Source organism: Delphinapterus leucas, chromosome 17, assembly GCF_059928025.1.
Source record: "Delphinapterus leucas isolate spDelLeu-1000000601 "Yukka" chromosome 17, BTC_Dleu_Yukka2, whole genome shotgun sequence".
NCBI lineage: Eukaryota > Metazoa > Chordata > Mammalia > Artiodactyla > Monodontidae > Delphinapterus > Delphinapterus leucas.
The window spans coordinates 77,674,311-77,699,096 of record NC_143145.1 but is presented as its reverse complement, the minus strand read 5'-3'; the positions used below and the strand labels follow the sequence as shown (position 1 = coordinate 77,699,096).

Here is a 24,786-nt window from a genome sequence, read left to right as displayed (position 1 = left end):
CCTTTTAGGGTACACACTCACTGAATCTGCTCCCCCGTAATCTCTCCCTGAACATACAGAGCCCAGCAAGGCCAGAATTTCACCTGGTTCTTGCAACCATCCACCAGTAATAGAGGCACAACTAGGCTACAATAACCTTACAAAGTAGAAAAGAACCTTAGTCATAAAATTCAGTTCCCATCAAGGTTGTACTTCATGCAGAGAATTCAAACACTACAGAATAAGGTTAGAGGACAAACAGCTTACACTAGTTTCTTTCATCTTTACCAAAGCCACAAGCCAACTGCGAATTTGTACATAAACACAGTAAAATAGTTTATCTTAGCCTTTGCGCATTTAATAGTCAAATGACCAAATGAACACTCAGATTCACCAACTGAGTTCTGTCTCCAAGTATATGATTCTTGCAAAAGGAACAAGTTACCATTTGCCCATACCACATATGTGGCTACCCACAAATGGCAATGTTCTAAATTACAATTAATTAAACTCTTAATGGTTGCTTAAAAATATTAAGGGGAATAAATTTTTGAAATCTAAAATACTAAAAATCAAGTTATTAATGTAAGTTTGCAATAGAAATCAATGTGTGCTGTAGAAGAAATAACATGTTTTCATTTTTAATAGTTGACATTTCCTGACAGACCAAGATAGCTGATTTTAAGCACCTGCCCCCTTAAAAAAATCAACAAAATACAGTAGATAAGTAATATTATTTCTAAAAATGAGGCAACGGCTCACATGAAGTTAATTTTTTAAATAAAAAGCTTTGCTATTCAGAATCTGTCATTTAAAGAAAAGTAACAAAATGAAGTAATAAACCATTTATAGGCAAGCAAATTAGCATCATTCTGAAATAAGGTCTATATAATCTTCTTTCTTACGCATGCCTAGGATTATAGTCTTCTGAGAATTTACCATATTTATAGAAACCCAAATTTAGATATATAATGACAAAATTGTGTAGAAAATTCTATTACCGTTAAGACAGGAAAAGAAATTTCATGGGTATAGGAAGCTTTCACTGTTAAGTAGCAAATATAGTTCTCATTGAGCAGTAACAAGAAAACAATGTCAAAATTAGATGTTTTATTACACTTCAATACAGATGTATCTCCCATTTTTTTCATATCCATAAAATATACACAAAATTGTGTGTCTAGGAAGAATCTGTGCCATTATTCTATTAAGCTTAGTATGTAAACCTTGTCATATTTGTTATTTTTCTAAAGACTTTAGTATAAAATGTTTTAATGCATATTACGCTACATACTAAAACAAAGGAAAGGATGCTGTTTAACAAGCAGAAATAATATCTCACCAGGCCAGATTATACAAAATTTGCATATTAAAATTAGCACCATCCTTTCTAGTATGAGAGTATTTTAAAATTAAATGAAAGAATATCACATCTTTATCTATTATAAAAAAAATCTCAATGATAAAGACGGGTAATTCTGGTGATAAAAGAGAAGGGTCCAAGACTTAAAAAAAATCAAGAAACCTGGCCAAAGACTACTAGTGTATATTTTAATGTTACCTTTCAAATAGTCATAGGACATTATAAGATGTTTACTACCACTATTTTATTTCAGAATGAATTTATGTAAGCCTTCAGAAATTTACATTTTCAAATGGACATTGAATTATGTCAAATGATGCTAAAGAATGGTCACCATTACCATATGTGAAAGCAGAATAGGACATTATCTACATGTTCAAATGTTATGTTCAGAATATAAAGTGCTTTAAATCTAAAAACACATATGAAATTATATTACTTATAATATCTGTGCATTATTCATTTTTAACAGTAAGTTGAAATGTGAGAGTTTATAGAAAAATAATTAAGCCATTCAACATCCCAACAAGAATGAAATAAATGATTTAAGTGGGAAAATATCTTTCATAAAATGGAAATGACTGACACAAACATTACTAAAGCTAAAATATTGGGTTGGCCAAAAGGTTCATTTGGCCAACCCGATATTATTTTGCTTCCAACATTTTAGCACCACAAATTAAAAAAGACAAAATGTGTACTTGCCTAATAAAACTTTGGCATCATCTACATCAAAATCTCCATCACCATCAGCATCATAGATTCCCAGTTTTCCTACAAGAGGGGAAGGAAAGACGGATATGGGAACAAAAGGAAAAACAAATTTAATAAGGTGTTACTATTTCTTACAATCCTGCATATCGGCCATTAATGCAACCAATCAATGCAACTCTTTGCTCCTTTCATCCTTAAAAGCCGTGCTAATGATAATCTCACTTTAAAATGAAGGCAGTTCACTTAGAGATTGAGGAAATATTCACCTAACAAATCTAAGAAATATAACTCAGATAATATTTTCTTTAAGGGCTTAACAATACCCTGAGATTTAATCATTTCAGAGTAGTTTTTTTTAACTTTACTGCTAAAAATACTTTAGGTAAAATTTTCAACATATATAAGGAATAATACAGATCCATTTCTAACAGTTACATGAAATTTAATGTTTCTAAAGTACAGAAGTTCCTCACACCATTAATATTCAAAACAAAAGAACACCCACTGAGCCTCAAATAAAGACCATATATAATTAACATCGAGTATAAGTACCAAAAATAAGAGGATGATTAATTTTACGTTTCATAATAATGATTTATGACAGAAGCATCATGAATCAACCTTTAAAAACAGACTTCTGGAAATAAAGTATGTAAAACTCGCTTTTTGAAACTACAAAGGAAAACTTACACTTATCCTACTTAAAAATGTAATTAGCACTGGCCACCTACTACTACGAAAAAAAATAAGGCTTAGAACAGACAAGCTGAGAAGACAATACTAGCAGACTTCCTCCTTCAAGAATAGTAAATGTGTATTTTAACTTTATCATCTCAGAGCACTGTTCAGTATTTCAAATATAAGTCAAATACATTCAGTTCCCTAAAAACATCCTAAAATCAACACAGTTTATAATTCATCATTGGACAATGGCTGTGAAGAGACATTAATTTAACATTTTAAACAACAATATTTTAAACAGCAATATTTAAACCACATTTACAAATATAGCACCAGTACTAAAACACCAGTTGGCAGCACTGCCACCATTTTTGTTTGTTTGTTTGTTTAAGCAATGCTTTTATTTTATTTTTACTTATTTTTTTTGAATTTTAGAATTTTATTTATTTTTTTATACAGCAGGTTCTTATTAGTTATCTATTTTATACATGTTAGTGTATATATGTCAATTCCAATCTCCCAGTTCATCCCACCACCACCACCCCCCACCACTTTCCCTCCTTACTGCCACCATTTTTTAATAAAAAATAAGTTAACTCCAATAAAGATGTTAAAAAAAAAAACAAAGTTAAAACATTGCACAACAGCAGAAGAGCTTTGGGAGTAGAGTTGCTATGACCAACCTAGACCCTCCCAGAGCCCTTGTTCCACTTATTGTTAACCTGCTATGCAGAAGTCTGATTGAGGAAAGCACATACACGTTGAAAGTGACAATAACAATAATAATGTAGACATAAGGAAGTTATCATTTCTATAGCTAAGAAAATATAACTGAAAAGCGCTGGTCTGCAGTTGAGGCTACGTATAGCACAGAGTTCAAATAACAATAAAAAGACAGAAAATACTATACTTTCTCACAAATTTAAGAGGGAAAATTGGTCCTACCACTTACATTCTCTGATGCAGGTGATAACTAAAATAGCAGCCCAAGGATGAGGTTTTAGAGACTAACACAAGTAGACTTAAAAGGCATCTCCAATAGCCTACCTTGAAGTACCTCTGATAAGTTATAACGGAAGTCCTTTGCTTTGGCTGCATGCATACAAAAACACGAAAATTGTTACTTGAGCTTAAATGTACACATCTTCTAAATCTCTTCTTTTGTCTAATAGACTTTGCTTCGCAACATCATCAACATAAGTTAACAAAAGCACAGATCTACTCAGAAGTTCATCTCCAAACTAAAATTCTTCCTCTATCACTCTTACCAATCTACTCGGAGACACTTTCCTCGAAGTACAATAATAAAAATAAGAAGCTTTAACAAAAGGCAGATTACATGTGTGCTTTGTTATTCTTTGCCTTTCCCCCCAGAAAGGTGGCTGGCTATAAACTAATAAGTAAAGCACAAGTGCAGAACGGTCTATGGAAGGGAGGGGATTTTCTCTGCGACACTATACATACAGAGAAAAGTGTGCATTTTTTTCAGTGAAAAGGTCCACATCTTTCACTGGATTATTAGAAAGGAAGGCCATTTACTCACAACAGCCAAAAAGTGGAAATAACCCCTATGTCCATCAATGATGAATGGATGAGCAAAATGTGGTGAATCCATACGATGGAACATAATTCATCCATAAAATGGAGTAAATACCAAACCTTGAAAACATTACACTAAGTGCAAAACAACAGACACAAAGGGCCACGTACTGTATGATTCCATTTATATAAAATGTCCGGAATAGGCAAATACACCGAGCGTATTAGTGCTTGCCAGGAGACAAGAAGGAGAGGGGGATGGAAATATTCTGAAATTAATAATGATGACAGCACAAAATTATATGTTAAAAAACAGTGAAACTGTACATTTTTACATATTTACAATACTGAATTTTATCTCAATTACAAAAAGAGACTTGGTCAGGTGAAACGAAAAAAAGAGTATGACTCCAAAAATTGTGAAGAATCATTAACGTAAAAAAACGTGAAAAACTGCAGTGATTATGGGGAGAGAAAAGGAAATGGAGAGGAAAGGAAGACAACTATCAGAAATAACACAGCAACTTCCTCAGAACATCCTACAGGCCACACCTACACATGCACACGCACACACACACACACACTCACATCCACACACAACAGTTCCAACAAGGACACAGAGGCGTGTGCTTGGAAATGCTCTCTTTAAGGCAGCGTCTTGCAAATTGTGTTTATGATCCATTCATGGGTCCTTAAATAAATTCAGTGGCTCCTGACCAGTATTTTAAAAACTCATAATACAACAAAATAGAATAGAAATTATAGAGTACTGCATGTCGCGAGAGTACGTACTGTTAAAACTTTTTGGTGTGATATATAGACAACATAAAGCCTATTTTTTTCTATGACAGATCATGTTCAAAGAAGTTGGAAGTATCACAGCAAGGTAACCCTGATAACATCCCCTTTTGTTCCTTCCCTACTGAGAACCACTGAGAGGCTACAGAATTGACAGTACCAATAAGAAACAATAAGAAAATCCTTACCTAGCACTTCCTCGTAATCAACAAGATCAAACCAGACCACAGCTACCGATGTCCAGACTCCGAGCAATGCAATGACCATAAACCACGTGAAAAACGAACTTCCAGAAAGTCCTCCTTTCCTCCCATTCTTGTGTCCTCCATGCTTTGTCTCTGTTAAAATAAAACACACGGACAATGTCATTATATAAGAAGAAAACACTTTATTGAACCTCTTTTCACTGAAATATTTCTCCAGGAATTTGAGAGTACTTCCAATGGTAAATCACTTCAAAACTATCAATAGTTTTCACTTAAATTCTTAAATCATGTTACACAAAATAAAGATTTTAAAAACGGAAAAGACTATGCTTAGCCTCAATACCACATATGTATGACCCTAACTTCTAAGTAACGAGAGAAATGAACTACTAATGGGCGAGCGATTTTTTTAAAATAAAAATTGATATGTGTATTCCTTCCAAGTTCTTTATCTAAACGACCTAAATATAACCTCCTTCAAAGTTCAGAGCATATCAACAACTTAAAGAGATCATAAATGTAGCCAAAGCCTTTTGTTTTTTTGTCGCATTTAGTTTCTGTAGAATCTTGAAAACTGTAACTGCCATGGAAGAAGCTCCCCGCAAAACGCTTCGTATTCTTAGCCAGAGTGACAGAGATAAAGGAAGGAAACTATTTATAGGAAACAGAGGTCAGGGAAGAAGAGAAGCCAAACAGTGCAATTCAGTCCTCCTTGACAAGATCCTTTGGGACCCAGGGAAAAAGGGAAAGGTTTTCATAATTGGTCTCGACGTAGGATACAGTTTTGTAAAGTGCTGTCCACCAGAAGTGTCATATATCACATTTGATATGTTTAATATACTTTATACTCTTCTGGAAATACTCGTACAGCCAAAAATAAACAAAAATAATGATAGTCAAGTAATATTAAGAGAAAATGGTCAACACTGTCCTTAAAAGGACAATAAAACTCAAATTTCTCTTAAAAAGGAATATGATAAATATTAAATATTAATAAATAAATTAGAAGAATATGTCATATCTCAACATGCCCTTTGGGAAAAGGAAAAATTTATCAAGCAAGTAGGAAAGTAGGATGCTATCTTCCGCTGGTGGAGCACGTTACCTCCCCTTGTGCATGTGATTCTCACAAGGGTCCTGTCAGTGTTTCTCAAGAGGGTGTTTCTGGGTTTAAACAGGACAATTCTTCATCCTGTGCGACTGTTCCTCACACTGCAGGGCAGCTGGCATTCCTGGTTTCCTCTGGTCCCACAGGTAAGTAGCTCCCAGCGATTATGACAAACAAAAACACCCCCAAATATTTCCAAGTGTCCACTACAACACTGGGGGTAAGGACGGGAATAATCATCTCTGTTTTATAGAAAAATGATGAAATGGTTCACCCAAAGCCACCAGCATAAGGTGGGTAGAGCCAGGAATAAGCCCTGACTTCTATGGTCCTGAATTCCTTGCTCCATATGAATGGGCCAAATTACATGATTTCAGACACCTCACTAGCTCTCATCTAAAACCTGATTCCTAAATCCAGTTCTAATTAGGGAATACTGGTAGTAATTTTCCAGTGGCTTAAATCAAGAACATACTATCAATTCTTCTTGTTAAAAAGTTATACATATTTTTTAAACCAATCACTAGATCAACTTTTCAAAAGGGGTCATAAAAACTGAATCAGCCTTAACAGTGTGTACGTTATATTTGTGGATATACACACTCAAACATACACATATTTACTTATATACCTATATTTAAGTATATAAATTGATGAACTAAATAAAACAAAATTCCTTCTTAAAGAAAAAGTCAATTTCTTTTTCTAGTGTTCGTTAAATATTAACAGACCCATCAATAAGGGCTAGATTTATAAATAATCACATGGTGAACTTACAAAAGTATGCTTTACCAAATAAGATCCGGCTACCTAATTTGTTTCTTTTCTTTTTCTTTTTCCTCACATGATCTATTAAAAGTCTCCTAAAAGCTGGCTATATAAAAACATAACTTACACATTTAAAAAAATACCTGCTGGGCACAGATCACAATGTTACTTATTAAATCCACTTAAAATAGGCTCCACTGTTTTATTATCTGAACGTAGTCACCGGAGTGGAGACTGGGTGAAAATTGTCTGCAGTGCTGGTGAGGGAAAATGATGATTTCCAAAATTTTATGTGTCTTAAGGATAGAAGTTATACGAAGAACAATATAAAATAAAGCACCACTATAATTTTTAAAAAGAAAAGAAATATCTTCTGTGGGAAGGGGAGCGCCACAGATTCAGTAACAGTGTTGTGTGTTTAATTTACTGAACTTCTACAAACATGAAGACATTTTTTAAGACTGTATTTGAAAAAAACCTTTATTTCTATACAACAAATCAATATATGCACATTACCCATTTGTATAGAATACTAACTATAAAAAGAATAATGGGGCTTCCCTGGTGGCACAGTGGTTGAGAGTCCGCCTGCCGATGCAGGGGACGCGGGTTTGTGCCCTGGTCCGGGAAGATCCCACGTGCCGCGGAGCGGCTGGGCCCGTGAGCCATGGCCGCTGAGCCTGCGCATCCGGAGCCTGTGCTCGAGAGGCCCGCGTACCGCAGAAAAAAAAAAAAAAAGAATAATGCCTTCTAAATATGGAACTATAATAGTGACTAAGGATGTTCCTCCCTTGGCTACTTATTACCTAAGAATCAAACTTAAACTTTTTATTTAAAATAAGTGCTAAAATGGCAGGAAAACTGGGTTCTTGTCTTATCTCCTCTTGGACATTTTGTAACTGATACCAGTCCCTTGTACTGTTCCTGATTAACTAGAAAATAATAAGGCCAAATAAATATAGTTCAACATTTTATTCATTCATTTAATGTATTTATTCAGCACATATGTGCCAGACATGACTCAGTTTTTTTACTCAATAATTAAGTTTTCAAAATATGTACCTCAATAAAAGTACACCTCAGACGATGCTATTTGAAATAAGCTTATAAAGAAATAGCTAATAAAACAAAATAATCAGTTGAATTCCAAGTCCAATTCTTTCTCCATTTCTATCTCTTTCTTAAAGCAGAAACAGAGGGGGGAAATTCCTGAGATTCTCAAAAGGAAAGTATCATTTATCCAAGTTGATTCGCAATACTCGTCTAAGTTATTGACCTGCAACACCAAATACAAGTAAAAACTGGAAATGAGTTTTAAAAAAAATTATATAAATGCATATACCAAAACAGAGAGAAGGGATTAGGAGGGTAAAGAGAGAGAAAACCAAAGACAGTAAAGAATACACCTTTACCTAGAATCTATTCCCATTTACTTTAGACATGATGCTAACAACTTCAATCAAGTTTCCTAACTCACTGCACAAAACTGAAGAACAGACTTTAGAGACAGCCTCACCCAAAGGAGTTAAAGCAACAAGTGCTGATGGAGGGCAGGCCTCTAAAATGTCTGAATACAGCACGAGTAAGACACAAGAACCTGAAGAGTGGCAGGAGGCCAGTTACGACTGATGCTCACTGGCAACCCTGACTAGCCCTTAACTATTACACTTACAAGTCCTTAACTATTAAAGTAATCTTTAGTACAAGGTAATCATGATATCATATTCATTCTGTCATTACACTATTGTTTTAAAACTGTTTAAGAATGCAAGAAATGTACAATAAATTCTGGGAAGATTTTCATTCAAAATATTTTTTTATTAAATGGATTTATCGCTTAAAAGGTAAACGTCAAAAAAAAAGAGTAAATGTTATTTAGCTAGAACATGAAATAATTAGCATTATTTTATCCATCCCTTTATAATGTCAAATACATGAGGTGTTACTCCAGTAGTATTCATCTTTTTACTGTTAATATTTACCAATTCCATAAAGGAACAAAACAGTAAATTATAGAAAGGAGTCTTTCTTGAGACATCTTTTCTAAGGGGAAACTTTTTAATTGACACTAAATAGCACACTCTTGGTATGTCACTTTGTAAACATGGTGTACCTAGTCCCAAAGGGCAGATCAGTTTCTGTCCAACTAAACTGAAAAGAGCAGAGTAAGATAAACCCTTCGAGAGAGTTTAAAACTCCCCAGGCACACCTGAAACCACTACTGTGTTCCAAACATATTCTGGAAGAACATCTAGTAGTTGTCCCTCTTTTCTAAAATCAGAATAAATCTAAGAATTTTCATTTCATTTCTGGCTCCATAGTCAACTTGTAGTCCCAGGGATTAATCAAAAAGATTTGTTTTTAATGAGGGTTAAGAATATGGCAAGAACTATGTGATTCATTTTTTTCCCACATTGACCCATCAAATCAGAAAACGCTCTCACATACTACCGAACACAGAAAATTACCATGGTGATCAATGGAATGAGTCTCCCCAAAATGAAGACTGGGCTAGGGACAATCGGAAATTTTATTTATTTGGTTAGAAAAGGGAAAATAGAAGATGCACCCCCAGCACCTGAGCACTAGTCACTTAACTGGAAGTACAACTAAGTGAATTACAAATAACCATTTATGAGATTTGGTAAGCATTATGCTGGTGATGTCATATTTATACACAAATACTACTCATTTAAAGTTTTAAAAAACCATAAAAGCAATTCATCAAACTGGTTATTTTTCTACATTACAAAATGTCACCCTTTAGGAGCCATGAACTGTTAAAAGTGGGTCAGAAGTAACAGCTGACTTTGCCTCACTATGTACGTTAAGCAATCCATGCAGAAGAGGAGAAGCGCCTTCTAAGAGAACTGAAAGTCCGCTAGATATCTCCTATTCTTCTTCACGGCTCCATGGGCCACTTTATCAGAAAAGTCAAGTAAGCCATTCTAACCATTTATTTAAAACAGTGTTCAAAGCAGAGATACTCATACTCTCTATACTAATAATAGAATCCTTCCAGCGGCTGCTCGGGCAGCTGAGAGTTGGAAGCAGTCTTGAATATGTCTATTTTATTTTTCTTAAATACATTTTCAATATAATGAGCCAATATAGCTTGCCTTCAATTAAATGAAAAGACAATCTTAACTTACAAAGAAAAGCAAAAACAAACACATACAAAAATGTAAATCAACACATCATTAAAGAACACTTGAAGGTTAATGATTTGATTTGAAAAATAAAAAAAAATCCCAATGTCTTTTCTTTGCATTTATTGCCTGCTTCACAAAAATTAGGTCCATTTCCACGTATGGTAAGTCTCTGCTTGAGCCAACTAAGTGTGCTCATTAATACAAGAAGGGACGTATAAAGCCCTTAAATTTCCTATAATTTTACATGAGATCTGAATGCACACAATTCTTTACGTTCACTGTAATTAACGTCTAAGACCAAGACAGACCACATGTTTATTTTTCTGAAGTTTGTAAAATGTGGTCTCCAGTAGTACGATACAATAAAAGATATTCTAAGTTAAGACACTAAAACTTAATATTCATATTACAGACAGATTAGTCCATGAAAAATTAAACTATTTTGAAACATCGAGGTCTCCAGAAGTTCAAAATAGAAAACGTAGAAGATGCAGTCAAAACACTTAGCCAAAAATATTTGAACAGCGCACAACTGAAAACCAAGCTAAAAACTGTCGGCTAGATCCCAAGTCACTTTTAACCCAAACAATAAAAATATACCTTTACCTTCTGCCATTTTGATTTCTTCAATCCATTAATAATATATATGGAAGAAAAAAAACCAAAGCCCTATGAGCAGGTATCAGGCACACCACAGGCCCTTCGTTACTAGAGCTGTGGACTGGCCAACAGCTCCTTGGGCAAGGCCTCTAGAACTGAAATTGGACCTGACTGCAAACTCTGCTCACCAGTTATTTTTAGAGGCCTCTTCCTCATGGCCAAATACTGCTAATCACTCAGGCTGAAATACTCTCTCTGCTAACAGTCCGACAGCCTTTCTCCCACTGCTGGGATTCCTTTCTGGGTTGGTCCTATCCCCCAATTCCAAACCCTAAAAAATATCAGGCATGCTGAAAAAAAAAAACAGGAACAAATGCACTGCCAGTTTGGGCGTTTTGGGATTCAGTCTTGAATGGTTTTAGCACAAGTACCAAATCATTCAAAACTGAAACAAGTCTTGCTATAAAATGTGGGCCCCAGGCCCTGCAACAGCTTGAATTGACCCTTCGGAATCTAATCAAATGCCTATATGAAAAGTCCATTACATAGTTTGTTTGAATGAAACAGAACCCTAAAAGGTAAGAAATGGATTAATGTTCTAGAATTCTGATTCACAGGCATTACCATCCCAAGACTAATTCCCTCAACAGCAAAACTAAAGCAACAATCAAAAACTTTTTCCCTAGGGAATTCCGTGGTTAGGACTTGGTGCGGGGGCCCGGGAGTGATGCCTGGTCAGGGAACTAAGATCCCGCAAGCCGAGTGGCATGGCCCCCAAAAAACAAAAGTGTTTCCCTAGAGAAGGAGAGAGAGAGAGAGCTGTGAAGGAAACATGGAGTGAGGAGACAGGGAAAGAAGGAACTCTTCATCAGTAAGAGTATCACCTAGGAAACACTATCTCAGGGGACTGGAAAGCCATTGTACAACCGCATTCTGATTTTCTTCATCTTCCCTCCAGTCCCCTCTCCAAATATTCTCTTTGGGGAAATAAAACCAGCCCAATTTATTCACTGATTTAAGATTGGCAGCTCACAGAATTCATCAGAGCTCTGATCAGTTACACTAAATTAATCTAGCACAAATTGTATCCAGAGTGAGGCAGCAACCTTTCAAAGTTCTTTATGAGTCTTAATTTTTTCAGTCAAACAATGCTTCACATGCAAATGAAACAGTTAAATGTTCTGAAAAGGAGTCAGCAACCTAAGATACCAGTATCTGATGGCTCAGAGCTGGGACAGAGTGAACAGGGCAACTGGGACAACTAATCAAAACTGACCAGGGTCTTAGGTGTTCTGACCAAGAGCCATTCCTTTCCTCAAGGATCTGTCCCACTGAAGTCGGTGCCTGCTACAATGTTGAGTAATGAATCATCTGTTGACAGGGGTTTAAGATAGATGACCAACCAGCACACAAGTTTACTAGACAAATATTTCAGAAGCTTCTTTTGTTTTTTTCAGAGGGAGAGGGAAAGTGACAAGAGGCCCTTCTTGAGAGCATTGGAAACCAAGCCACCACACTTACACGGCGGGTAGCCGGCTTCAGACTTAGGAGACCTGGATTCAATTCCAGCTGCTTCATTACCTTTGATTTTAAGGAAGTCATCAAACTTCTGGGCCTCGACTTCCTTGCCTATAAAAAGTGTCTTGGGGACTTCCCTGGTGGCGCAGTGGTTGAGAGTCCGCCTGCCGATGCAGGGGACACGGGTTCGTGCCCCGGTCCGGGAAGATCCCACATGCCACGGAGCGGCTGGGTCCATGAGCCATGGCCACTGAGCCTGCGCGTCCGGAGCCTGTGCTCCGCAACGGGAGAGGCCACCACAGTGAGAGGCCCGCGTACCGCGAAAAAAAAAAAAGTGTCTTGGCACAAATGAGGTGTGCAAATATTTGTTGAAGTCATGCATGCAACACATTTTGATTGAATCCATCTGGACTCGTGCATAAGTCTCCTCATCTCCAATTCACAGCTCTTTTCATGATCCTAGCCTGCCACCAAGACTGCAGGGGCTGCTAGGGTTTCCTCTTTCCCTTTATGGGCCTGTACAAGGCCAGCTGCACCCTAAATTCTGGGTCTGGGGCCAAACACTGAACTGAGACAAGAATCACAGCTACTAAGTATGGGTATGCCTCACCACTGAGGCTCCTTCCACACAGCTGCAATTATTCCTCCTCCACAAATCTTTATCACACATATTCACACATCCTAGAGTTAACCTACTCCTTTGCTTTTTGCAACAATTTTACAGTTATTTCAATCAAATCTCTCCCCTCCTCAATTCTGCAATAATGGCATACCTGTTATTCTGGATGGGGTGATTAGGATGAATGAATCTCTCTGAAATAACATTTAATCCATCACAGTGCTTAAGGAAAAAGAAATCCTGATTTGCAAGTAACTATTTCTTACAATAACCATTCATTTTTATGATGGGACATGTTATAAAAGCTTTTAAATAAATAAAATTTGCATATCGCAATCATATTTTTAAAACCCTAGCAAAGAGAACTACAGTAGTATTAACTATTCCTTGTAGTAGCTGCTGAAACTAATAGCAAACTCCTAGGTCCAAGCAAAGACCAAACTTCTGCAATGTGCTCTATTACTCTCAACCTGACACCACCGGAGACCACAAGAGTCAAGATCTATGTCCACGGAGTCCAGCGCTCTCCCTGCCTCCCAAACTGACCGGGTGAAAACCCATCAGAGTTCTCATGGGGTGACAGTGATGACTCCCTCCACTCCCCCAATCACTCAATCAAAAGTGCTGCTCGAACTTTAGAGTCACCTGGAGGGCTGGTCAAAACAGGTGCTGAGCCCACCCCAGAGATTTTGATTCTGTAGGTCTGCAGAGGGGCCTGAGAATGTGTATTTCCAATAAGCTCCCAGGTAATCGGATGCTGCTGGTCTAGGGACCACACAGAAAGAGAATCACTGCATTACTGCCTGCACTAGCCATCCCTAATTCTCAGGGTCTGGAGCAGGGGAAAGGAGCTCTTGCTTTTACCAAGTTCCAGACCATCATTCCTTACCACCTAAAAAAGAAAAAAACAACAGAGCCCTGTTCCCCCAAGGTCCATGCTGTCCCATCATACTACCCTCCACCTGCCCCATCACTGTCATCACCAGTGTGCGGTGACCTCTCCTCTCAGTGAAACCTTCTTCACCTCGATTCCAGCCATAACCATGGGATTTCCTGTCCAGCTGTGTGGCCAACATGTCAGGTTCTCTTTCCTTCATTTCTTTATCCATCCAGTGACCTTGTTCCCTTCCATTCTATATCCACACTCGTCCTTACATTCTCACCATGGACCTTACCACAAACCCAACCTAACTCACCCTCCTAATCACATCTTCGTTCTTGCTGAAATATCTCTGCAGCTCTCCTAGCACAAACGTCCTGACAGATCCTGCTAAGCAAGCTCTGCTTGTTCGGGTGCACCATGAGGACTGCAGGATACCATGAGATAGCGAAAATACAGTTCTTTAAAACAAAAACTAAAACCCTTTCATCTATATATAGTCTCCAAAGCAAACATGAGCATGTTTTACCATTCTAAACCCAATATTAAACAGCCAGTATCACAGAAGTAACAAAAGGCAACTCAGCAGACATTGGGTGAAATCTCCGCAAACACACCAGCTCCGCTGTTCCCAGGTAGAAGGAACACTACCTCTACAGGCAAAGGTTTAGGTTCTATTGAATACGTAAGCAACCACTCTGATCACGACTTTCCCGTTGTTCCAGCCTGTTTACTCAACGATTTCTTCTTAGGTCCTGTAGGTCTCTTGCTTCTCCTTTTTTCCCACCCCTCTTCATTCCCCTCCTGCCTTCACATCTTTCCAAATCCACCTTAAGAGTCCATAATTCGTTATTTAAATCACTCCCAGCCTCACTAAGCTCCCTGCTGCTCTATCCTTTCACTGTATCAATCTGCCATCATTGGCTCCCCAGACAAACACAGCTATTCCACAATGACTACGTCAAACTTATCTGCCTCTAAAGCAGTCTATCTTTGCAAACTCAAAAAAAAAAAAAAAAAAAAAGCCATAGCTCTTACCTCACAGAGAAGACAGAGCCATCAGCCGGAAGCTGTCTGCAATGGCTGTGCTCTACCAACCATTACAAGCCGAAATTCACGTGCATTCATTCTCTGCTTCCCTCCTAAGTCCTCCGTGCCCCTTCCCTCCTCAGCCACCTTATACTCTATCTTTTCCCTGTCCTATTCCACCAGCTCTCTGCCTTTACAGCATCTTCCCTCAGCCCCACAGCTACAGCCCCTGCCCTTCCACCCCCCTGTCACAGGGGAAATTCTCAGCAGGGCCATCATGTCACTGCTTTCACTCTCCAGCCCCCCCATTCACCCCTTACAACCCGGAGGCTGCAATCTGGCTTCTGCACGGGCCTCCAGTGTAGCGGCGCCAATGTCACACCAATGACATCCATGTCACTAAAGCGAACCGAAAATTTTCAGTCCTCATCTGATTTGTCCTCTCAGAAGAATTCTCCCTCCTTCTTAAACATCCTCTTCCCTTGACTTTCGTTACTCTAGAATCATCTTCGACCTCTGTGGAATTCTAGTTCCCAATCTCCTTTGCTAGCTCACCCTCCTCTAGTTGACTTTTAAACATGGAAATTCCAGAAGCCTTGGTCCTATGGCCTTTCCCTAGTTTATTAGCTACCACCTTCTAGATAGCTTAATTTTTTCTCTCCTTCAAGCTCACATACCTGTCTACTCAATACCCCATGTGAGTGACTTAAGGACACCCCAAACTCAACTGATACACGACTGGACCCAACATCTTTCCCACCTCCTCTCCAGTGTCCTAAATCTCATAAGCACTTCCATCAAGCCAGCGGCTTAAACCAAAACCCTGGGATTCATCCTAGATTTTGTTCTCTCCTGTTTCCCAAACACCCATCTCCCAAATCAGAGTTTCTACATCAGGCCAATGGATTACAACTATGCCAAGATTTGAATTCTCCTCAGTACTTGGGTCATCCTTGCCTGTATGTACCCCAGCATGATATTTTTTAAAATTTCTTTTGTACACGCCATGCCATGAAAAAGTGGGAAATTGTCTCAAGTGACCCATCTTTCCTACGATCATCTAAATCCAAGTTAGCATCATTTCCTAGACGACTACAATACCTTAACATAACCTTTAGTGCCCCACACAGCAGCCAGAATAAATTTTTAAATCTGATTGTATCACTACCCTGTTAAAAATCCCTCAATGGCTTTACAGTATTCTTAGGATAATATTAAAATCTACAATGTGGCCTTTAAGACCCTACTCAACATGGCCCCAGTCTATCACTCCAGCTTTAGTTTCGTGTCCTTTCCCCAAGCTGTCTATACTCCAGCCACAAAAAACTCACCATGCTCTTTCCAGTCTCAGGCTCTCTGCGCACGCCATTCCCTCTTCCTGGGATGGCAGCACTGTGGTCCCAGCCTAGCTATCTCCTCCCACTTGGCTTAAATGGAAACATTTTCTAATATACTCTCATTGTAGAATGTACTTCTTCAGAGTGTTTTTTCATTGGTAATTAGACAACTACAATAATTAATTTCTTAAATTCTTTCTAACTTCAGAATGCAAGTTTCATGAAGCCAGGGACTGAACCTGCCTTGTTCATTAATGTACATTTGCCCTGCATCTAATTGTTAAATAAGTAGGTAAATTCTTTCTCAAGTCCTTGATATTATATGAGTAATCAAACCTCTTCCTGCCTACACTTCAGAAATGAGAGCAAAGGGACACAAAAAATGGTCCAACAAATGCCAAGTCACTTCAGGTTTCCTCATCTCCAGGAATTTAATGATCCTAAAATTCATTGATAAGAGGAAAAGACCTATAAATCATTAAGAATGAGATATTTCAAAAAAGAAGCCCAGTGCCTCCCAAATACTGGCGATGAACCCAAATCGGTCCATGACCAAGTCTTCATTGCTCTGTGTCAGATAAATTCCTCATTGATCAATCTTGGGTGAATGACACCCAGCTTGAACATAAGAAGGCCTGAGCACAAAGGAGATGTTGTAGGCCATTCATCAGGTCCAACAGCCAGACACCTGACGCTCCTAACACCTCTCCTGAACGGTCCTGTGTGGAAAAGGCATGAGTGGCCGGAGGAGTGACAAGGGGCTGCCCTGGGTTTTAGAATTTAGTAAAACAAAATTGAGAAAGCCATTTCTATTCGTATCAGGACAAATAAGGGAAAGAGAAATATTAGCAACAGCTATCTCAATCAGGCTCCAGATACTTTTTGGAATCTTTATTATTCTTTGGAGCCCCAAGCTGGGGAACCACTGCCCTAGCTTGTGCCTCTCTGTATCACCTCTGATTCACTGCAGAAGGGAACATCTGAATCGGAACACGGCTCCATCAACCCCACCTTATGAATCTGTGATGGGCCAAAACTCCACTGGTAAGATGCTAAAAACATAATAGAAATGGGAGTTAATTCCAAAAGCTCACGCCAGGCCTAATGAGATAGTTCTTTAAACTCTGTTATTCCTTCTACAGAGAATTTAATAAAGAAAGAAGACTTAGTCTCACAGGAAAAAACACCCCCAACCTAGTCAATCATTCATCTGTGTGGACGGCTATTAGCATGGTATTGAAATTCAGACAGTCTCCTGCTGAACCTGGAGTGGAAAAATGTATTTTTAAAAACAAAAAAGTAAGTTGTGGTGTCCATTCAGAAACTGAGGTGGTGAGGTGAAAAGTTGTTAAAAAACAACGACAACAAAAAAAGTTCTTTTTTTCAAAACTAAAAACAACAGAAAAGCCTAGCCTACCCTTTTAGCTCTAATTCCAAGGCAATGAGACTAGGCCACAAAGCCATCATGTGTGACCACCACCAATCTGCTGCTGCATCCCACTTCCACCTTAACCCATCTAGACAGCAAAAGATGGGCTCCCCACCAGTCCCCACCCTTCCCACCAGTCCCCACTTTCTAGGGCAAAAGAATTCAGCGTTTACAACAAAGTGCCCTATGGATGCAAACAGGGTGGGAAGACAGGGAGTAAATAAAAGCATTAGCACAAAATATAGGGAAAATTCACACGTAAATTACAAAACATATGAGTCTTAAAAACTTATAGGGCACAAAGCTGATGCAATTATGCATCATACTACATTTTTTGGGGACAGCCAACAACGCTTTACTAAATAAATTAATAATAATGGACCTGATTTAAAAAAGAATAAAAAGCAAGAATAGCTGCAATTGTGAATTGCACAGTGAAGAATTAAACTTCAGCCAAAGAGAGCTCTGGCTTTTGCCCTTGCCTGCTTGGAGGTCCCTGGCATGTCCTGCCTGACAGGAGTGATTTGTTTGCTTGGGGGCTTTGGTCACCGGACAGTCTTAACAATGTGATTTACGATGAAGCTTTGGGACAGGCTGTGTGGCTGTATCGCTTAACGGCAGCCATGCTCGCAGCATGTGATGGAGCCCCAGTAAATACCTCTGGGTACCAAAGGCTCGGATGAGCTCCCTTAGTTGGCAATACTCCGTGCATATTAGGCAATACTTATGTCCCTGAGGACGATGGGAGCTCTGTGTTCAGAACCTTCCTACTTTGCCCTGAGTCTCGTCCTTTAGCTAGTTCTAATTTGTATCCTTTCACTGTAATGCAACTGCAGTGATGAACAGAGCACTTTCCTGAATTCTGAGTCATTCCCAGGAATTATCAAGCCTGAGGGTGGCTGTGAGAACCTTCAAATTTGTGGCCAGCTGGTCTGAAGTGATGGCAGCCCTGGGGACTGGCCCGCCCGCAGCAGAGCTGATCAGGAGCAGGGAAAACCAGGGAGGAATGGCTGCAGAGGAAAGGCAGCGGCTACTAAGAAGTCTGCACCCCCACAAGGTGTCAGCTTCCCCTGGCCCGAAGAGGGCAGCAAGGGAGAGCAGGTGTTTGTACCATCTCACCAGCATCGTGCCCCAAAGCGCTGACTGCCAAGCATGTGACTTCCCAGAGCAAGAGAGGGTGAAGTGTTCTGCCAGGAGTGGATGCCCAGGAGAGCTGGAAGACATTGTATACCCTGGGAAGGTCCCACCAGGCCTTCCAAAGAACTCACAGAGGAAGCGTTTGGGCGCCTGTCACTTGTGGGCAATGGGGGCCAGGTGATCTTATCAACTAGCAGGAGACTCCAATAGGGACCAGCGAGGGGACAGAGGCCTTTCCCTCTCTCCCTCTCCCTTCCCTAGCACCCCTGACAAGCTAGAGCCTGGAAGAGGCAAGAAGGGCACTGCCCCAAAGCAGACCACGTGGAGAGGACGCAAATACCACTTCCCCACTGCAGGCCCTCCTGCCTTCCTGCCAATGGAGACGAGAAATTCTGCATTGAAAACGAGATCTTATTTAAAGCAGACAGACTTTTAGAAATGGAGAGTGACTCGGGTGTTAAGGAATCTGTCCAAGGGATGGTCAAGAGCCTCTGCTACCCAGAGATTAATCTAGTCCGACTAACCACAATGACTGGAGGAAAATGAAGCTTCATGCCGGTACCCCGCCAGACAAAGCCTGCTAAGTAAAGCAGCCACAAAACGCGGGCTGACCCGTAAAAGACTGCCAGCCCTTGACCATACGGAGCCCACAGAAATGGCTATTTCACAGGATCAAAAAACAATGCATGACTAGTTTCAAGATATTTGATTACAGAAAGTTCTAACACACAACAAAGGTGAAAGAATTTTACGTAGGATATCCATGTATGCATCACTCAGATGCTACAATTAACATTTTATTATCTGGCTTATGGCATGTCTATTCATCCCTCCATATCCATCCGGTAATCCATTTTATACGTCTAATATCTTTCAAACTAAATGATAGACATTAACACACTTCCCCTAAGTACTTTAGCTTCTATATCGTAAACCACAGTCCAATATTTATCATTTTTACATACAATGTACATAAAATGAAATGCCCTAATTTTAAGTGTACGTTCCCTTAGCTTTCACAAAAATATATACTGTGTAACCCAAATCCCTATCAAGACACAGAACACTAAGGCCACCCCTAAGTGCTCTCACGGCCCTTACCATCCACATTCCACACCAACCCCAAATGCAGGGACAGCCCCACTGTTCTGCTTTTTTTCCACCGTAGGTTAGTTTTGCCTGTTCTTGAAATGTCATAAAAATGTATTACTTTTATATAGTTTTTAAATATATCACCAAATCGGAAAATGCTGAACCTTGACAGGGTTTCCATGCTTTACATCCTGAAGTGTGACGTCTACTTCAGCACTTGTACACCATCGCTGGACCTGTAACACAACCATTCACAGAAGCCATGTCACTGGCTCAAGCACTGTGCCAGTGAAAAGGACAGTCATGAAATCAAAGTCCAGGATGTCAACTCAATGTCTGTTAGTGGCAGACATCACAGAGGAAAAGCAAGATAACTTTGATTACTTGAAGGGCTATTTTCATTAGCTCCCATGAGTCACAAAAAGTTTCCCAGCTAGTTATGTTCCCCTCAAATTCGACTGCATGGAATAAATCTAATGCCTCTGCCACCCAACAGCCCTGCCAAGACTTCAACCTCTTCTTTCAAAAACCAGTGTACTTGTGTTTTTATCGGCATGTTTTCCCCCAACTTCTCATGACTCGCGCATTTAAATTACCGGTCTGTTGTAAAGGAAGAAATCAAAAAGTGTCTCTTTACTGTGATTTTCACCTTATCCGTACCTCGTAAGAGCTACAGAATATTACAAAAAGCAACATATCTTAGAGGAAAGGCATCTGGTTTACTCACGAGACTTTGTGGGAGAAAATCTATTTTAATAATAAAAAAAATCTTTAAATAAAAGAGAGACCAACAATTCAAAGGTGGAGGTGGCTGTTTAAAGGGTACCATTGGAGTGAATTAGGAAGATATGACTACGGACTTTAGTTAACAGTGCTGTGAGTAGTGTTAAACTTTCTGTGTGTAATAATTACATTGTGGTTATATAGCAGCATATCCTTGTTCTTAGGAAAAACGTGCTGAAGAATTCAGGGGTAGAGTATCATGATTCAATTAAGTGGTTCAGCAGAAAAATGAATAAATAAATAAAATGGTGTGTGTGTGTCTAGAGAGACCAACAGAAAAGCAAAGGCATCAAAACAACTGGTGAATCTAAACGAATTTTCTCATAACTGTCTTGAAGGTTTGAATTTTTTCATACTAAAAAGTTGGGAAAATCCAGATTTCCAGGCTCATTCTAGTCCTAAAGAATCAGATACTCCAGAGGGTAAGGGTTAAAAATCTGAAATGCTAAAATCTCCCAGGTTAATTCATGATTGGAATCTGGATAAGTAAAAAAGTTTAAAATTTCAAAACTTCAAGTTTTAAGGATGCTTCTGGAGACTCTTAGAAGAATCTCAACAGGGAGTGCAGTTAGATAATACCGCATCACTGTTGCATTCCTTAGGTTTGAGAACCCTACCGTGTCCTTAGGAGATGCAAATGGGGAAGGAAGTAGTAGTTAAGCCGGTTAAAATGTCATGATGACTAACAGGTTACCTTCAAAGAGGTCCCAAAGAGAGAGAGAGACAGAGAGGAAGGAAGGGAGGGAGGGAGGAAGGAAGGGAGGGAGGAAGGAAGGGAGGGAGGGAGGGAGGGAGGGAGGGAGGGAGGAGGGAGGGAGGGAGGGAGGGAGGGAGGAAGGGAGGGAGGAAGTTAGGAAGTTAGGAAGTTAGGAAGGAGGGAGGAAGGGAGGGAGGGAGGGAGGGAGGGAGGGAGGAAGGGAGGAAGGAAGTTAGGAAGTTAGGAAGGAGGGAGGAAGGAAGGGAGGGAGGGAGGGAGGGAGGGAGGGAGGGAGGGAGGGAGGGAGGGAGGGAGGAAGATACACAGACAGCAAACGTGACCAATTGGCAGCAGCTGCTAATCCAGGTGACGAGTACACGAGCCTTTCAAGGTACAAATCTTTTTGCTGTTAAATAGGTGTAAAAGTTTCAAAACAAAAGGTGGGATAAACATAAAAACAAAATTAAACTGATTTAAAAATAAATAAGAGGAATAAATAAATAAGAGAAATCAAGGATCGAGTCAGTCCTAAACCCAGCAGTAATGAAAAGGACACCGATTCTGCTCTGGCCTCCAACTTATGACAAACCAAAGGGGAAACGGTCTCCTCCAGGCAAGTTCTGCCCACAGACCTCCATCTGCTGGCTGGACATCTCCGCCGAATGCCCTGAGCTGTGCCTCCCGTTCACCTGGGAGTACAAGCCTAACTCCTCTGCAGCCTCCTGACGGGGGCACGGGGAGGGCTCCATGGGGGCCAGCGTCCCAGGGTGCTCACCCCTCCCCACACCGGGCTAACAGGACACCCTCGGCCCAGGGCCTCATCGGAAAGGCGCTCCCCACACCCCGCCGCCTCCACCCCCGCCCCCAATATGCAGGCCCTACAATTCCGGATGCAGCCTGTGTAGGGCGGGACGTTCCCCTCCCTCACCTGGCCGCCGATTACACTCACGGGCAAGGGGATTCCTTGTCAGACACATCAGGCGGGCAGCACCCTGAGACCGCGAGCAATTAAAAAACCCAACCCCAGCAAAACAAAACACTAGGCCTTCCGGAAAAGACACCTACTGCTTCAAGCCTGTCCCAGCTTATCCGCAGCAAGGAGTTCATTTTGCAGAAGTGTGCAACCACGTCAAAGTCCGCCTTCCCAGCCAGGTTGCCTGCGTGGTGTCTCTTTCCCTCCCGGGACTAACCGCCCTCACCTGTGCGCCACACACTACTTTAAGAGACACTAGCTGGGCCGGACGCTCTGAAAACTGACATCCACCCACGAAATCAGCGCTCTGTGGGTCCAGTGCCGCAGTCAGCTGGGATCCACACTCTGTCACAAGACGGATGCTCTACCATCCGAGGCCCAGGGGGATTCTCAGAGATGGTGCTGAACACCTTGGTGAAGTCCGGAAAAACTACAAGATTGTAACCCGATCACTTGTCCAGAAACCTTATCAGAATGCACAGCGAGAACCTACACTTAGTAAACCCGCAGTGTCCTTTCTATCCACTGAAAGATAAAAGTTTTGCTCCTTTTTTTAAACATCTTTATTGGAGTGTAATTGCTTTACAATGGTGTGTTGGTATCTGCTTTATAATAAAGTGAATCAGCTAGACATATACATATATCCCCACATCTCTTCCCTCTTGTGTCTCCCTCCCTCCCACCCTAAAATTTTTAATTCTAGAATTTGTCTAGGATTGTCATGAGACGTCAGTTTAGAGTTGCCCTGAATCTACTTTTCTTTCTTTAATACAAACGGGCCATTTGTCCCTCGAGTGTCTTTGTCACCTCTTCTAATTCCACAGAGTTTAACTGCCCAGAAGACGTTAGCTGGGGCTGTAGTTTTGAGAGTCCTGAAAAGCCTTAGCTGGTTCGCATTTTAGTCTTCCTTTCCCTACTCCCTGAACCATGCACACTTCGTTCATCGGAGTATTTACTGCTCTGCAGCCCATAGGACAGTGACCTTCCCAGAGGCTGGTGTTAGATTTGACTGCTGTATCCCCTTCCCACGGAGCACAGGACCCGGGACATAGTAAACCTCATTAACTTCACTGGACAATTTACATGGTATTCCCACAAAAAAAAACAATGCAAATATAAGTATTTTGGGGGCCATCTAGATAGTAAAGCAAATATAACATACATGCAGTATTCTGAAAACAAAACCGGTCCACAGTCTGGCTCTGGGTGAGAGACAGGAACGGCCAGGGCAGGTCCAGCTAGAACCTCATCGGCTTCGTCGACTCGGCTGCCCTGCCCCACACCCCAAGTCTGTCCCTTTCCTCCCAATCCTGCCCCAGTTCAAAACCCAAGTGATGGTCAATGTGGCCACCTGTTCTGTTCAGGTGCCCCCTAACTCTGCTCTCACTGACTCATTTTTACTCTAACCTCCCTCCCTGACCCCTGCCCCAGCTCCAGCTTCACCAAACTCACAACCTTCCTCTCTGGCTGAGGTCACCGGGAACAAAAGTCACCATACACCCCGCTTGCCATCCTGCGCTCAGGCTGCACTGCAGCAAACTATTGCAAATACTGGTCTCTTGGCTGCGTTCCCGAATAACCCAGCTAGGCTGCTGCCAAAGTTCCTAGGAGTATGACCCAATGAAATCTGACCGGCTAAAGAGGCTGAAGTCTCAAAGCTTTACGCCAGTTCCCGAGAAGCTAATGTTCAGGCAGAAAGCACAGGTATGCTTTTTTTTTTTTTTAAACATCTTTATTGGAGTAAAATTGCTTTACAATGGTGTGATAGTTTCTGCTTTATAACAAAGTGAATCAGCTATACAGCACAGGTACGTTTTACAGGTGCCGTCCTGACTGGGGTCCCTTCCCTAGCAGTGGCTAAATATTTGTAATACCATCTCGGATAAAAGTCTTGTTCTAAATAGAACATTTCTGCTCAACATGTAATTCGGATCACCAGAATAAGCTTCTCTCAGCTTTATAAACGAATGTAAAGATTTTAAGACACAAAGTAATCAAAATCACAGGATGGTAAATTTTAAAAGGCTTCCACAATTTTCTCCATGCACCTGAATATGCATTCATTCAACAAATACTCTTGAAATCCCTGCCCTGCACTATAGCAATGAACAAGAGAGGCCACTTAGCTTACAGTCCTGTGGAGGAGAAAAACAAATAAAAATAAATTAAAAATTCATTTTGGTAAGTACTATATTAGGGTAAAAGAGTATATGGATGCAAGAGGGAGGAGATACGGGGATATACGTATAGCTGATTCACTTTGTTATAAAGCAGAAACTAGCACACCATTGTAAAGCAATTATACTCCAATAAAGATGTTAAAGAAAAAAGAGTATATGGGACAATGTGGATGAAAATAATCACTTGGGAAGAACCATCCTCTT

At 40.2% G+C, this 24,786-nt stretch overlaps 1 protein-coding gene across 9 annotated transcripts in view; it reads right to left on the bottom strand.

Moving 5' to 3' along the window:
- LOC111185601 (aspartyl/asparaginyl beta-hydroxylase) overlaps nt 1-24,786 on the bottom strand; it is a 243,461-nt gene that overhangs the window by 202,830 nt on the left and 15,845 nt on the right. For 8 of the 9 annotated variants that reach the window (XM_089899111.1, XM_089899107.1, XM_089899112.1 and 5 more), the window contains exons 2-3: nt 5,263-5,412; nt 2,048-2,116 (exon numbers count right to left, since the gene is read on the bottom strand). In XM_089899111.1, coding sequence (XP_089755237.1) covers nt 2,048-2,116; nt 5,263-5,412 — 219 coding nt within the window. Of the gene's footprint in view, nt 1-2,047; nt 2,117-3,784; nt 3,830-5,262; nt 5,413-24,786 lie in introns of all 9 variants that reach the window. The other variant, XM_022595311.2, reaches the window with a different exon arrangement.